Here is a 17,466-nt window from a genome sequence, read left to right as displayed (position 1 = left end):
TGTTTGTTCTGGAGTTCCAGCCCTGGTGAGAGTCCAATGGGGTCAGAACAGCGTGGTGCCAGCCGGTGCCTGATGCCAGGCTCACCGTGTGGATGAGATCAGTAACCCTGTGCTGCCGGACTGCAGCCTGCTCCTGGCACGGAATCTGTATCCGGGAGAGTCCTGGGAGGCAGGTTAACTGGGGCACTGTTTCAGGGATCAGTTGAGGAGGGCCGAAGCAGGCAGTGTCTAGTGCCCTGCCCGGGCCGTGGCAGTGTTGGCACACTTAGTGTTTGGTGAGTGGGGACCGCTGGACAGTCAGTTCTTGTGGTCCTTGCAAGGTGTGGATCTTCTGTCCAAGTCCACCAGGGTTCTCTAAATGAGTGGGCTGTACATGGGCAGAGAGGTTAGACCTTGTAAACAAGATGATGGTGCTGCCACATCTCGCTGTCTACGTGATGCAGCATTTGAGTTTGGACAGTTTGTGTGGGACCTCCTTAGCCGAGCTCTGTTCAGTCCAGGAGTCTTCCTCATCCAGATTCTGTGCTGGTGCGTCTGTGGCTCTGCTTAAACACCCACTACTTTAATACTCACTGCTGGGACCGTGACTCCAAAATAAACTGGTGTGCTTGTGAAGTGTGGGTGTCTGTATAGGTTTCTCTGGTTTCTGACTGCAGATAGAAAGAGCTGTCACTGCTAAAGCCAAAACGGTGTGTTCCTTCACCAATGTCTGTCTCCCATCTTCTATCGTCAGTGTGCAGTGTGTATTATTATTAATCTTGGTCTTTAACAGCATTAGAGTTAAGCATGTACCTTTAACTCTTTCACCTAGTTTTCTCTCACTCTTCTTCCTCCCTGTCTCTCTCTCTCTCTCTCTCTCGCAGTGCGTGTCTATCCCCTGCAGGGTCGCCCCCAGTTAGAGCACACTCGGCCTCTGTGGGGACCCCCCAGCTGGTGCTGCGTTTACTGTACAGTCAGCTCTGTAATCTGCTCTTTGCAGACAGGATGGGGTGGGGGTGGGGGTCATGCTGTTCAGTCATGCCCGGGAAACACTTCCCAGAGCTCTAATTCCATACGACTTATGGAGAAATGAATGTGGAGCACTCACAGTCAACAGACTGAGCTGAAACAGTGCAGGGGGGCTAAAGGAGTGTTGAACCATTCCTAGGCCACTGTACCTGCTGACTCGGGGCACTACAGTACAGACATACATTAAAAATACCAGCAACAAAGGCAGGACAGTGCTGCTCCCTGGCTTGACACCACAGGGAGTCTGTGCTTACGGGTTTGGGTGTGTGCTACTGTGTTCTTGTGTACATGTGTGTTACAGTGTGTGTGTCTATCAGTGTGTGAATTACAGTTCGTGTTACAGTGCTGAAGTAGATAATGATTTACTCTCTCTTAATTTGTGCATTTTTGGTTTAGCATGCCTCAAGAACCTATACGACTTCTTAAGTTAGGACTCCTTGCTTCTCACTTAAATACACTTCTGTGCGACCAGCAACGGGGAACGAGACAGAGGGTGTGAGATAATATAGCCTTGTGCAAACCATGCCCAGAGAGGACGACAATCACTTGGGTGACATGCAGGCAGCTGGGTGATTGAAAAAATCTATAAGCATCTTTTTTTTTTGGTCTTAGACTCTTCCTAATGTGTACAGTGTATTGTATAAAATCTAAACAGTTCAAAACAAATTTGTTCATCTTAACATTCAATACACAAAAAGATGAAACAAGACAGTATCCAATAAATAATCAGATACAAATCTAATAAAGAAGAAACGATATGTAATCTAACTTTAAAATGGCATTTGAAAGGCTCAGTGGGAAGTGAGAGCAGAGGGACAGATGACAGACGTGCAGTTCAGATGTGACTGTGGACTTCTGATACAAGCATGTTCCACATAGTCTTCCCTTCTTATTCACACGAGTTTGACAAACATGGACACACCCTTAGTTTAAACATGAATTAGTGCAACAAAATAAATGTCTTACATAAATAAAAGCAATTGTTTTTGTCTGGGAGTTAGGGGTGGCCCTGGAACAAGCCCTCCTATTTACATATCCTATTCTTATGAATGGAAATCAGTTTTAAATTATTTTTTTTATTTACACAGCATTTTTCAAGAATGCATCTGCCGCGTAAACCGAGCACTACTAAATGTGAAAGTGTGTTGGTGTGTGTGAAAGTGTGCTTGTTATAAAGTGTTCCAGTGAGGCTCAGTGTGTGTGCTTGGCAGTAAGTTACAGTGCAATACAGTAATGGAGTGTGTGTGCAAAGCGTTTCTGGTGCGAAGGGGGTGAAGAAGTACACTAACGATCATTGCTAACGAGCCCATATGGCAGCAGACGGCCTGTTGCGGGTGCTGCATTATTTAAAGGCAGTGAAGCATGGAAGGGCTTGAGAGCGGTAATCCCCAACCATGTTCTGACACGTGCCACGCAGACACACCACACTAGCTGGGCTGTGCCACAGGGAGACATCTCACCAGCTACAGTTCACTGTACCTGCCCTCACACACTGTAACTCTCCTCTCTCACACTGTACCTGTCCTCTCTGTCTCACACTGTAACTCTCCTCTCTCACACTGTACCTGTCCTCTCTGTCTCACACTGTAACTCTCCTCTCTCACACTGTACTTGCCCTCTCTTTATCTCACACTGTAACTCTCCTCTCTCTCACTGTACCTGTCCTCTCTTTATCTCACACTGTAACTCTCCTCTCTCACACTGTACCTGTCCTCTCTGTCTCACACTGTAACTCTCCTCTCTCACACTGTACTTGCCCTCTCTTTATCTCACACTGTAACTCTCCTCTCTCACACTGTACCTGTCCTCTCTTTATCTCACACTGTAACTCTCCTCTCTCACACTGTACCTGTCCTCTCTTTATCTCACACTGTAACTCTCCTCTCTCACTGTACCTGTCCTCTCTGTCTCACACTGTAACTCTCCTCTCTCACACTGTACCTGTCCTCTCTGTCTCACACTGTAACTCTCCTCTCTCACACTGTACCTGTCCTCTCTGTCTCACACTGTAACTCTCCTCTCTCACTGTACCTGTCCTCTCTGTCTCACACTGTAACTCTCCTCTCTCACACTGTACCTGTCCTCTCTGTCTCACACTGTAACTCTCCTCTCTCACTGTACCTGTCCTCTCTGTCTCACACTGTAACTCTCCTCTCTCACTGTACCTGTCCTCTCTTTATCTCACACTGTAACTCTCCTCTCTCACACTGTACCTGTCCTCTCTGTCTCACACTGTAACTCTCCTCTCTCACACTGTACCTGTCCTCTCTTTATCTCACACTGTAACTCTCCTCTCTCACACTGTACCTGTCTTCTCTGTATCTCACACTGTAACTCTCCTCTCTCACACTGTACCTGTCCTCTCTGTCTCACACTGTAACTCTCCTCTCTCACTGTACCTGTCCTCTCTGTCTCACACTGTAACTCTCCTCTCTCACACTGTACCTGTCCTCTCTGTCTCACACTGTAACTCTCCTCTCTCACTGTACCTGTCCTCTCTTTATCTCACACTGTAACTCTCCTCTCTCACATTGTACCTGTCCTCTCCGTCTCACACTGTAACTCTCCTCTCTCACTGTACCTGTCCTCTCTTTATCTCACACTGTAACTCTCCTCTCTCACATTGTACCTGTCCTCTCTGTCTCACACTGTAACTCTCCTCTCTCACACTGTACCTGTCCTCTCTGTCTCACACTGTAACTCTCCTCTCTCACTGTACCGGTCCTCTCTTTATCTCACACTGTAACTCTCCTCTCTCACTGTACCTGTCCTCTCTGTCTCACACTGTAACTCTCCTCTCTTACTGTACCTGTCCTCTCTGTCTCACACTGTAACTCTCCTCTCTCACACTGTACCTGTCCTCTCTGTCTCACACTGTAACTCTCCTCTCTCTCACTGTACCTGTCCTCTCTGTCTCACACTGTTACTCTCCTCTCTCACTGTACCTGTCCTCTCTGTATCTCACACTGTAACTCTCCTCTCTCACACTGTACCTGTCCTCTCTGTCTCACACTGTAACTCTCCTCTCTCTCACTGTACCTGTCCTCTCTTTATCTCACACTGTAACTCTCCTCTCTCACACTGTACCTGTCTTCTCTGTCTCACACTGTAACTCTCCTCTCTCACTGTACCTGTCCTCTGTCTCACACTGTAACTCTCCTCTCTCACTGTACCTGTCCTCTCTGTCTCACACTGTAACTCTCCTCTCTCACACTGTACCTGTCCTCTCTGTCTCACACTGTAACTCTCCTCTCTCACTGTACCTGTCCTCTCTTTATCTCACACTGTAACTCTCCTCTCTCACACTGTACCTGTCCTCTCTGTCTCACACTGTAACTCTCCTCTCTCTCACTATTTCTGTCTCACACTATAAGTCTGTAAAGCTACTCTACTAAAGTGTATTGTGTCTCTAGGACTTGGTAACAGTGTAATTTGTATTGTGTTTGTCTTGGTGGGTGAAATAGTTTTGATTTTATTCTGTTAATTTGTATTTTTTATTACATTATAGAAGTGCTCTTCTGAGACTAGTTGATTTTGGTGTGGTTCGAGGCAGTGAGCTTCAGGACTAGCTGATGGAGGGGACTCTTCTGGGCTCAGCGGAGCTTTGTGTAGGTCTCTCTTTCGGTTTCTGTTTCTTAAGCTAATCCAGTAGTTTGATGCTTTTTGTATATTTTAAATAAGCACAGCAGCTATATATTAAATACATTGCCAGCAACCTTACTATTGCATTATATGAGTGGAGACAAAACATTTCATTTGTGATCGAAGTAAACAGAGTTTGGTTTGGTTGCAGGTAAATAATAATAAAGAAGAAGGGCTGTTCTTCCCCTTTGGAAGAGGTGTTAGTGGGGCCAGCAGGGGGCGCTCACCCTGCCGTCTGTGTGGGTCCTAATGCCCCAGTACAGTGACGGGGACACTATACTGTAAACAGGTGCCATCCTTTAGATAAGATGTAAAACTGAGGTCCTTACTATCTGTGGTCATTAAAAACCCCAGGGCGTTTCTCGAAAAGAATAGAGGTGTTACCCCAGTGTCCTGGCCAAATTTCCCCCTGGCCCTTATGAATCATGGCCTCCTAATAATCCCCATCTCTGAACTGGCTTCATCACTCTGCTCTCCTCCCCACTGAGAGCTGGTGTGTGGGGAGCTTCCAGGTGGGGCTGCACACTGGTGGTGGTGGAGGAGAGTCCCCATCATCTGTAAAGCGCTCTGAGTGGAGTGTCCAGAAAACTGCTATATAAGAGTAAGGAATTATTATTATTACTACACAAAATTAAAAGAGGACAGCAGCCTATTTTTGCCCTGTAGGTATTGCTTGACATGTTTATTTGCATGTGAATTCTATTTGCAGGGCCCCTGTAGAATTAAAGATGTAGTATTCCCCCCATGCCTTGTTTCAGTAGCTTCACTGCCAGGCTAAAGACCACAGTGTATGGATCGCTCCAGTTTTGTGTATGCAGGAGGGCGTTGATCAGGGTAAAGCGGTATCTCGGGTGAGATGATAGCTGGACCAGGACAGCAGCAATGACAACTTCTAGCCCCAGTTCAGCCCTGTCTAAAACCAGCCCTGCTAGTTTTCACTGTATCTTCTGAGAACATTGACTTGATTCTTATGTCAAAACCTTTACCCCTCTCCCATACTATTGTGGGGAGTTTTGAGTTCTGAGGTTTCAAATCCAAAATGCTTTTTCAAACTCCATACAACAGGCAAATATTGTTCCCTTTTTTTTCTGATGTGCATTAGTTTAGAAGCGTACAGTATGAACAGGGTTTTAATGTGAATCCAGTCTGACTCTTACTGAGAGCACTGTGGGGAAAGGAAGGCCAGTATCTGGTGGCCGATGGTACAGTACAAAGATTATTGGGCACCGGCCAGTTTCGAGGGCTGAGTTCAAGGTCTTGAGCAGCTCCTCCTCTAGCTCAGGGCTCCAGCACCTCGTTAAGGCTGACATTAGGCCTGTTGCTGTTCCTGGGCTGCAGGGTGGTAACTCAGTCCAGGGTGTTCTGGGCATCTTTGATGCAACTTTCGGGTGTTCTTAGCTTCTTTATTTTATTTAGAGTCAAGTGTTTTTTGTGTAACAGTATGTATATTTCCTCAGTGCCGAAGGAAGAGATGTCGTGGCTGGGGTTCTAGAGTCCACACGGTGGACGTCAGACTCACAGCAGACAACATCCTTGATGACCTTGTCCTGGGATTTCTAGATATTCCAACCGCTTACAATTAGAGATCTCCAGGATCTCGTCAAATTCAGTGTTAATGCTCTCTTATTTCTCAGGGAACATAAAAGACACAGATGACAACTTTTTTGTTTCACACTACAAGTTTCTCCCGGTTTTTCTAAGTCTCCAGCTCCCCTCATCTCTGCAGGTCGCTCTGGCACCATGGCTGATTGGCTCTGTGTTATTCTTAATATTATTGACGGAAAGAGACTCACACTCTCCCACACACACTCACACACAATGGGTCTCTCATAATGAATTGGATGTTTAATCCTCTGGAATGTTTCCCAATTACCCTGCAGCCCTAAATACATCTTACATAATAGTCCGCCACTACAATAGAGGGCCTGTGGTGCCGCAAGGAGAGCGAAGCTGTGGAAATCATCGATGCCCCTTATTGCACCCTGTACATCTTACACAGGCTTATCACAATTGAGATTATGATGTGCTACATTACTGCTCTGTTACAGTACTGTACCACTCTGTCACTGTGTTATAACACACCTTCACTGTGCTGTACCACTCTGTTACTGTGTTATAACACACTTTCACTGTGCTGTTCCACTCTGTTACTGTGTTATAACACACCTTCACTGTGCTGTACCACTCTGTTACTGTGTTATAACACACTTTCACTGTGCTGTACCACTCTGTTACTGTGTTATAACACACCTTCACTGTGCTGTTCCACTCTGTTACTGTGTTATAACACACTTTCACTGTGCTGTTCCACTCTGTTACTGTGTTATAACACACTTTCACTGTGCTGTACCACTCTGTCACTGTGTTATAACACACCTTCACTGTGCTGTACCACTCTGTTACTGTTATAACACACTTTCACTGTGCTGTACCACTCTGTTACTGTGTTATAACACTCCTTCACTGTGCTGTACCACTCTGTCACTGTGTTATAACACTCCTTCACTGTGCTGTACCACTCTGTCACTGTGTTATAACACACCTTCACTGTGCTGTACCACTCTGTCACTGTGTTATAACACACCTTCACTGAGCTGTACCACACCTTCACTGTGTTATAACACACCTTCACTGTGCTGTACCACTCTGTTACTGTTATAACACACTTTCACTGTGCTGTACCACTCTGTTACTGTGTTATAACACTCCTTCACTGTGCTGTACCACTCTGTCACTGTGTTATAACACTCCTTCACTGTGCTGTACCACTCTGTCACTGTGTTATAACACACCTTCACTGTGCTGTACCACTCTGTCACTGTGTTATAACACACCTTCACTGAGCTGTACCACACCTTCACTGTGTTATAACACTCCTTCACTGTGCTGTACCACTATGTCTGCTGAGAAAGAGAGGGTGAGGGAGAGAGACAAGGAGAGAGACAGAGAGACAGAGGAGGAGGCGTGTGGGGCAGGCTGCCTGGACGCTGACACTCTGCAGCTCTAATCCAGATTAGAGTGTCTAAAAGAGGCCTGTGTATCTCCTGCCCTGACTCTAATACATAGCTCTGTCAGCACCAATCACTCAGGGCACTAATCCCCCACCTACAACCCCTGCATGCGGTACAATCACACAATTGGAAATCATACAAGAACATCACTGCAAAAAAAAAACAACTGATGGGGTTTGGCTTCAACACACTGGACACCGAAAGAGAAGAAACAGGAGGAGGGAGGGGAGCTGGGTGGTGTCACAGGACACCATATTCACTGTGCATAGTACTCTGTGACAGATCTGATTATTCTTTGCTTTTGAAAACTATTGCTGCTGTGTCTGTCATCACTGTGTGTCCTCACCACATCTTGCGTTTAAAGCAATTCATATCCTTGAATCCAGCAAGCAGCTGGAGCAGATCAGTGATGGGCGTGGACCAGGTTCTGCTTGTGTCTGGGCCTCAGCATGTTGAGCCATGTTCGTGGTGAAAAACACTTCGTAACTTTGCATCAGACATCCTGTAACACACCCAGTTTATTAGACTTCTCTTACTTTTGTTTCCTTTTTCCAGGTGGAAACACTTTTTGACTACCAGCGATTACTGATAATAACTGTCTTCAGACTTTTCACAGTTCGGTGTGTGCGTGTGTGTGAACTGGAGTGTGGCACCGTGTAATTGGTTATCACAGAGCTTGTCAGTGTATTGTTTATTGCAGTTCGTGTCAATGTGTATATAACACACTAGGTCAGTATATATATGTGTGTGCCAATAATTTTGTATAACAGTGTGAGTATGACAGTGGGGGTAAGTCTGTGTCTGTGTATCACAGCATTTTGTGGTCAATATATGTGTCAATGCTATCAATGTTTATGTCTGTGTGTGTATCTCAGTCTGTGTGTCGCAGTGTATGAGTGCAGCTGGGGTTGCAATGAGACAGTAAATGAAGTTGACACTGAGCTGCTCAGTGGATTAGCATAACAGTGTAATGGCACACTCAGAGAGAGGGGTAGGTATTCCGCAATAAGCAAAGACAGACCAGCTGTAAGTGTCCACTTAGTGCCTGCAGGAAGAATAGACACCAACAAATAGACTTCTGTCATACTGAGAATCACCTGCCTTCATCACACTGATGGAGTGAAAGTGTGCAAACGCACAGTGAGAGTATGATGCAGTATAGAGAGAACGTGGCATGGCACAGTGAGAGTGTGGCACAGCAGCACTGTGAGAGTACGACACAGCACAGTGACAGTGTGGCACAGCAGCACTGTGAGAGTTCGACACAGCACAGTGAGAGTGTGGCACAGCAGCACTGTGAGAGTACGACACAGCACAGTGAGAGTGTGGCACAGCAGCACTGTGAGAGTACGACACAGCACAGTGACAGTGTGGCACAGCAGCACTGTGAGAGTACAACACAGCACAGTGACAGTGTGGCACAGCAGCACTGTGAGAGTACAACACAGCACAGTGACAGAGTGGCACAGCAGCACTGTGAGAGTATGACACAGCACAGTGACAGTGTGGCACAGCAGCACTGTGAGAGTATGACACAGCAGCACTGTGAGAGTTCGACACAGCACAGTGAGAGTGTGGCACAGCAGCACTGTGAGAGTATGACACAGCACAGTGACAGTGTGGCACAGCAGCACTGTGAGAGTACGACACAGCACAGTGAGAGTGTGGCACAGCAGCACTGTGAGAGTACAACACAGCACAGTGACAGAGTGGCACAGCAGCACTGTGAGAGTACAACACAGCACAGTGACAGTGTGGCACAGCAGCACTGTGAGAGTACGACACAGCACAGTGACAGAGTGGCACAGCAGCACTGTGAGAGTATGACACAGCACAGTGACAGTGTGGCACAGCAGCACTGTGAGAGTATGACACAGCACAGTGACAGTGTGGCACAGCAGCACTGTGAGAGTTCGACACAGCACAGTGAGAGTGTGGCACAGCAGCACTGTGAGAGTATGACACAGCACAGTGACAGTGTGGCACAGCAGCACTGTGAGAGTACGACACAGCACAGTGAGAGTGTGGCACAGCAGCACTGTGAGAGTACGACACAGCACAGTGACAGTGTGGCACAGCAGCACTGTGAGAGTATGACACAGCACAGTGAGAGTGTGGCACAGCAGCACTGTGAGAGTATGACACAGCACAGTGAGAGTGTGGCACAGCAGCACTGTGAGAGTACGACACAGCACAGTGAGAGTGTGGCACAGCAGCACTGTGAGAGTACAACACAGCACAGTGACAGTGTGGCACAGCAGCACTGTGAGAGTACAACACAGCACAGTGACAGAGTGGCACAGCAGCACTGTGAGAGTATGACACAGCACAGTGACAGTGTGGCACAGCAGCACTGTGAGAGTATGACACAGCACAGTGAGAGTGTGGCACAGCAGCACTGTGAGAGTACGACACAGCACAGTGACAGTGTGGCACAGCAGCACTGTGAGAGTATGACACAACACAGTGACAGTGTGGCACAGCAGCACTGTGAGAGTACGACACAGCACAGTGACAGTGTGGCACAGCAGCACTGTGAGAGTACGACACAGCACAGTGAGAGTGTGGCACAGCAGTACTGTGAGAGTTCGACACAGCACAGTGACAGTGTGGCACAGCAGCACTGTGAGAGTTCGACACAGCACAGTGACAGTGTGGCACAGCAGCACTGTGAGAGTTCGACACAGCACAGTGACAATATTATGTGTCTTTTATAGTTTTGTTCTTACTTTTCTCTGTACTTTGCTGTTTCTCCTTGAACTCAGAGCTCAGCCAACCAGAGTGCAGCTCCATCACAGCAGAGCAGTCATGGGCAGAGACTCTCTTCTGACTCCCTGTTCATCAACACACAAACAAAATGCCCTTCTTCTTTATTATTATTTACCTGCACCCAAACCAAACCCAGTTTGCTTCAGTCACAAACGAAATGTCTTCTCTAATATCATGCAGTAGTAAGGATGGCCACCAGGTGGAAGCATAGACCATGTTATTCGACCTGCTTTGTTAAATTCTTGTATGGCAATAGTAAGAGACATTAATGCTGTCACCCTGAATGTCCAGCAGCATTGTCTTCATTTGGCTGTGACTCCACTGATGCCATGTTTGTTGACCACTCATGCACCCCAGCCATTGGAAATTCAAGTGGCCATTGACCTCTGTAGGCTTTCAGGTTTAAAGAAATGGAAATGCTGTAGTGTCTCATGTGTCTCACTTCTCTCATTAGAACATGAAGCGGACATTGTCTGTATCAGTGTTCTGTCAATTTCAAGGAACCACAACCCATATCTATTACACTAACCTAGGAGTTTCCAACACAGGTATTCTATGCAGCTTCATGTTATGAAAAGCTCTGCATCTTGGAGAAACGTTAAATTGATCTAATTAAAGTTTAACTGGACCCGTTGATCCCTAAATCTGGAGTTAGAAACCCCTGCACTAAACATATTTGTGGGAATCAGAGGGAGCCCATGCTGAGATCTGTGACCATATAACTGCTGTTTTATTAGCAGTTTTTCAGAAAGGATTTAACGCTTACATTTAATTTGTATTTGTAGAGGACAACACAACAAGGTCCTACAGATATAAGAAAAACAAGATATAGAGGTCTAAGATAAATAGAGGGCCAAAGAAACAGACCCCGTGCCTTGTAAAAGTATTCAGACCCTTCCTATGGTGTCCCATCTTGTGAAATTACCAAGTAAAGTGTGAACATTTTTAAAAAATTGAATATGTTGTTCAATTGCTATGCTCGTCTCATCAGGACCCAGACCTGTGAACTCTGGTGGGAGCACCTATCGCGGCCATGATGATGGATCTATGGGGATATGTCTCTGCTCATCTGCACGTTTGCCCCATTCTTCTTGGCCAGTTTCTTCAGGCTGTCTCATGTTGCTTGGGGATCGCTTACAGACGACAGTGTTCAGGGTTCGGGTCTTTCTACGGATTTTTAGTAGGATTCAGTTCAGGATTTTGATGGGGACAATCAAGGACATTCACTTTCTTAGTCTGAAGCCGGACTGTTTAAATTGTCTGTAAAATAAATTGGGGTTATGGAGGTGAGTCTAGCATTTTAGGAGGAGAATGAAACAGAAGAGTCATGATCAATTCTCATGGATTTTTTAATTGCTATAAAATGGTATAGGATCTTGCAAGAATATCAACAATTGTTTTCACTGTCTTAAACTGTGTTTTTATGCTTGTTTTTCTCCTGTACTGTATATTTTCCAGCATGTGTATCTGTTTGTTGCTGATTTTCCTTTTACTTGAAACGCTGTCCTGAAAGGTGCTTAGTAAAGGCTGAATATGATAATTACGTCTGTAAGTTACTGGCAGAGAGAAGGAAAACTGCCATGAAATCTTAGAAATATCCATGTATAATTCCACAGACACGTAAAACGATATGGGCATGAATATAAACAATGAGCTATCCCTACAGTCTCTGAGTCTCATTTTCAAGGCTCATATGATAACAAGTCTGAACTATTTCTGGATGTATCCACTGAGGTATAGGGGAAAATGAAATCGTGTTATCTTCAGAGTTTTGAGAGTGGTTTAGAGTAGTTTTGTACAAGTCCATATTGATTAAGATTCCTTTCTTAAATTTTGATTAAGAAGCCTGTGACCTGTGAGATCTGCAGGTGTGCTGTATCTCAATATGGAATTCAGACCCCTAGAAAACAATGATATCAATTGGTTAATTATTTTTCTATGGGCTCTGTTTGTTGATGAATTGAGAGATTTGATTGGTTGACGTATAGATAGGATGCACCTGGGGGATGTACTCCGTAAAATGTCTTCTCATTATTTCTTCTGTATTTTTTTTACATTCAAGTCACATCATCTACTCTTGAGGTCATCTTGCAACAGGCAACCAGAATGGAGACTTTTAGCCCAGATGAGTTAGAGCACGCTCACTGGGGGACAGTACTGTGTTGCTGCAGTTGGCTTTCGTTTTACCGTGCTTACAGCAGTGCTTGGCAGAGCCAGTCCTAACCTTTACCACACAACGGGTATGGGTATTTCTTCCATGATTTCCTTATGGTCCACTACCCTTTCCTGAGCCTTTACCATAGTATACCACAGTGACATATTTCCTTTTACTTACATGAGCACACAAACACTGCCTGGATATGATTTCATAAAAAGTTTATAAAAATCTTTAAAAAAAAAACAAAACAGCAATACAAATGACAATCATAGCCATAGTAGAAAAGTATATTCTCCCAAACAGATCCTCACTTCATATACAATTTAACACAACAGTCAGACTCAAAATACTGGCTTTGTTTAAGGCACTTTGTAAAGTTAGCAAGTTATAGTATATATTGTGTGTTTATATACAGTAAGTCGATTTGTATGGTGCAGCTACAATATTTTACTCATTGAGAAAGGGCGAATTTATCCGGACAATGTCAGACCGGCTGTGGTATCTTCACCTGTATTAACCCCCTGCTTCCTCTTTCTCTTTCTCTCTCGCCCACTCCGTGTACTAAGAGGAATGTGCAAGACAGTCTGGGACACAAACCGCATCATCAATCCACAAACAGTTAAAAAGAGATCAAATCCCAAGACTTGCATGGCGTTGTCCTATGACACGGAAATAACTCAAACATTTAAGTGGTTATGAAGTTATTAGACAGGTTTTCACCATTATTCTTTTCCCATTTCCCTTTTTCACTGCCTTTCTTGACACGGTCCCTTTTTCCCACCTCTTCTCCCTCGTTTCTGGCTCTAGGCTTTACCTTCTAATTCGCGTGTTAACAACTTTTATTCCATAGCAGGCAGAAGGAAGACAGTCTCTTTGTTGAACTTGAATTTCAGCATGGATTTCTCTGATGGAGAGCTTCAGTAAAAAGCCATTTATTTTAAAGTTACAGCCGTTCATCTCTTATGTCAGTAGGTCAGTGAAATAGCTGTCAGTCGTGATGGCGTGACACTTGACCACAGTTTGACCACAGCCCTGCTTTCACAGTCTGAACTGCTTTATAAGACTCTGCCACGTGTAGCTTACACCTCTGTTGACTCCTGAAGAGAAAACAGTAATCCCTTATTTTGGCAGGCAACTGTGAAAGCCTTACTAATGCATTTTCAAGAACATTTGCATATCATCTCTAAAGAATGAGCTTGCTCAGGGTGTTTTAAATGGTGTTCCTATGGGCTCTTCCACACTCCAAACTCAGTTTCCAGATGATTTCTAATTTCTTAAGTCTAGGCAGAGTGGCTTAGTGGAAAAAACCAACTGTAGCTCTGGCCTCCACCCTCTGACACCACCGCACTTGGAGCAGGAGTGGGTATTTCATCTGATATACCAATCAGCTCTAAGCCTGGGGGGTGGGGCGGAGTTGCGTGAAGGCTGTTCTGCACATCTTTTGCCGACCACAAGAACCATTTATGGGTATGGGTATGGGTTAGATGGCTATGGTGTTATTTCGTGTTTGTGTTCTCTGTCTAGGCAATATGGCCACCTGGTTTGCATACTGCAGTATCATTGGTTAGGAGCCTTTCCATGGGAATGTGCTGACGTAGTCAGTCTTCATGCAGTGTGCAAGCTGGGCGGCTATATTGCCTATGGCCACACCCATCTCGCCTTTCCATGTTTATGACAAGAAGTCTACAGAAGAGGACAGGAGGCCCATCAAGCACCTTTGGTTGCTTGTAGTTCACTGATCCTCTGATTTTATCCTGCCTTTTCTTGACGGTACAGTACCTGGGAATCAGCTCCAGGTATTTTCAAAATTAGAAATCACTCAAAACCAAGTTCTGATATGAGAACGAGTCCACAAGAATAAAGGGGTATACATTTTCTTCAGGAAGAGGGTACATTAGCATAGATACGGTATGAAGCATTTTGGAAATGTGTCTATAAATGCTTTAAGTGTCCCCATAGGGAGTTTCAGCTTTCTTTTGATTTGTCAGCATTAAGAATATAGTCCACACCAAAAAAGAGTAAAATATGTTTTTCCCTTTTTCATGTTTGAGCCAGATCAGAGCAGGAGAAACTCCCCATCACAGAACACCAAAGAGCATCTAGGAGTATACATACACATAGATACAATTTTTTATATATATAGAAAGAGAGGAAGATTTATATTAGTGCAAAATATTATTTCAGGTTTATACATTATAAAAAAAACATTAATACTGTGCTTGAATCATCCTGACTGGTCCACTTGCCCCTCCAGCAAAATCAGATTCCCTTGTTCTGTGCAAAATCAAAAATTCCTAAAATCACTTTTTTTCCAGTGTGGAGTGACACTTGATCCAGCTGAGATTAAAACTGGGAGAACTTGGCTTGAACTGGTCTATCTGACTGAGATCCCTGTGAGACAGAACCAGTAGTGCAGGTAGGCACCAGCGGAGATTACATCCTACAGGAAATATACTGGCCATACTGCTTTTTACTGACTGTTTTGGTTGGTATTCTCTAATGGTTTATGCCACCTGAACTGGTTTACAGTGGCTTTACTGATTTATAGTAAATGTACTGGGTAACTATGACTGAGTACTGTACTGATGTTGGTAATACTGGTTTACACTGGTTTTACCAATTTATACTGACTTATACTGGTTGTACCAGTTTATATTGTCTGAGCTAGGTGATTTATATGGGCTGTACTGGTTTATACTGGCAGAAGTGATTTATGATGGCAGTCCTGATTTAAGCTGGTGGACTGGCTTAGTACAGCAGTATACTGACTTCAATACGCGCTGTTTTGGAGGTTGAGGTGTAGCGTCTGCGCTGATCTACCTGTTTAAAGATTTGGGATGTAAGTGGTATCACGGCCGTGTCTCACAGCAGTCACACAGATGACTTTGAAACCTGTACGGAGACGAGGACACTGGGGTCAGAACTCGGGGACTGCAGTGAGGGCAGCAGACCTCACTGTGGGCCATGTGAACAAACCACTCTCTGGCACTCTCCGTCTCCACGTGGCTGTGTCCAGTGAGAGGACAGCCCAGTGAGGGTGAGATGTCACTGGCAGGGGACGTCCTTACTGACGGCCTGCGGGCCCTCCTCCCACTCCTCTGGCCCGAGGGTCAGGGAAGGCGAAGCCGGGGTCAGGGGCAGACTCTCCAGCGACTCGGACAACAGGCGCTGGTTCTCATGCTGGGGGCAAAGCACATACCGTCCCGGCTGGTGCACTTCTGCTACGGCCACCGGGGCGGCGCCCTTGAGCGGGCTCAGGGAGAAGGGCGGCGGCGGCGCCTTGAGGAAGGCATCGCCCCCCAAGGGCTCGCGGCCCCCCACGGCCCCCAGCTCCGAGCCGGGCTCCTCCATGTTGACGTACAGGATGTCTTCGGGCCCTTGAGGGTCCGGGAGCTCCTCTAGGGTCTTCTCGAGCTGACAGCGCAGGGACTCAAACCCAGGCCGGTCCTTAGGGCTCAGCAGCCAGCAGGAGAACATCAGGGCATAGCTGAGAGAGAGAGGGAGAGAGGGAGGGAGTTAGGGAGGACAGAGGAAGGCAAAAAGGCAGGTGGCGACACCTGTTAAACTGTGGTGGCAATATTGTCAGTTCTGCCAATAAAGCACCTTTAATTGAAACTCAGTTATACTGACTGACAGAATCAGGCAGAACTGGTCAAACACAGAGTCAAATAAACAGGCTGTCAGACAGACAGAAAACAAAATCAGACGGATAAACAGTCATACAGAGTCAGAATGAGAGAGTCAGACAGTCAGATAGGCAGGCTGCATTGCTCACATGCTGTCCAGGCAGTCCGGGGGCTGTTTGAGCCGGTTGCCCTGTCTCAGGTAGTCATAGATCTCACTGTTCTCCACACCAGGGTAGGGCGTCTGGCCCCTTGTGGCTATTTCCCACATCGTCACACCAAACGACCACTAAAAGACAGAGAGAGGATGAGTGTGGGGTAGAGCGTGGGAGTGAGATGAATTAATACAGACACGTTGAACACAGCCGTATAATAACATTGGGCTGAGAGAAAGAAGAGGAAATGATACAGATTGAGTAATTTATATATTATTGTGAAGAAATACATTGCTTATTAGACATGCACATGCTACTGCACATAACTCTGCATACAGCAGAGATACCATTCTGTAACCTACTCTTGTCAGACCACAGACGCTCAGCAAGGATGGGCTGATCAGTGGAAATGGAAGGCCTTTCTTAGACCTCTAAAGAAAAATCGGTTGCACCATTAGGTGGCGGTCTTCGCTCTGTACCAGACTTCTCACAGCAGTAATCTGTCCGCAGATGGGAGGAGCCATCCTTCAGGCATGAAAAAATCCCACGGCACTGTTTGTTAAGGTGTAAACCCAGTGTTCAGTGTGCAATCTGGCCTACCTAAAGATACCCCTCCATTCAATTAAAGAAGTAGTTTCAGTAGTGGAAGAAATTGGGTCCCCCCCCATGTGTAAAGCGTTTTTCGGGATAAAAACTACTCGGCAAATGCCATTATTATTACAGTACACACACGGCACCTACACACTGCATGAATTGTGTATAAACTCCACATGCACAGCACACATTCGGCACACACACTATCAACACCCTATGCACACGGCGCTCACCACGTCACTCTTGGTGGTGTAGACTCTGTCTGCCAGGCTCTCTATGGCGATCCACTTCACTGGCATCTTGGAGATGCGGCCCTGGCGGTAGTAATCGCCGTTGTAGATCTTCTTGGACAGGCCGAAGTCTGCCACACAGACCGTCATGTTCTCGTTCAGCCTGCAGGGGGAGAGAGCGCTCATGAGCAGCGCACTGCCTGCCCCCCGGCAGAGACAGTGTTCAGGGTCTGCAATTCCAGCTTTCCCCCGGCAGCTCACCTGTTTTCATTTCTA

General features: G+C 45.9%; 1 protein-coding gene across 1 annotated transcript in view; it reads right to left on the bottom strand.

Annotated features, from left to right (window-relative positions):
* Window positions 1-13,504: 13,504 nt before the first annotated feature.
* The window catches only part of axl (AXL receptor tyrosine kinase), a 43,012-nt gene continuing 39,050 nt past the window's right edge, over window positions 13,505-17,466 (bottom strand). Inside the window, exons 18-20 of the mRNA XM_088912044.1 lie at window positions 17,194-17,353; window positions 16,364-16,500; window positions 13,505-16,075 (exon numbers count right to left, since the gene is read on the bottom strand). Of these exons, the coding sequence (XP_088768170.1) occupies window positions 15,634-16,075; window positions 16,364-16,500; window positions 17,194-17,353 (739 nt within the window). The 3' untranslated portion in view covers window positions 13,505-15,633. The remainder of the gene's footprint in view (window positions 16,076-16,363; window positions 16,501-17,193; window positions 17,354-17,466) is intronic.

Source organism: Atractosteus spatula, chromosome 3, assembly GCF_055471065.1.
Source record: "Atractosteus spatula isolate fAtrSpa1 chromosome 3, fAtrSpa1.hap1, whole genome shotgun sequence".
Lineage (NCBI taxonomy): Eukaryota > Metazoa > Chordata > Actinopteri > Semionotiformes > Lepisosteidae > Atractosteus > Atractosteus spatula.
The sequence above is the reverse complement of the archived record's forward strand: the minus strand, read 5'-3'. Positions and strand labels throughout refer to the sequence as shown.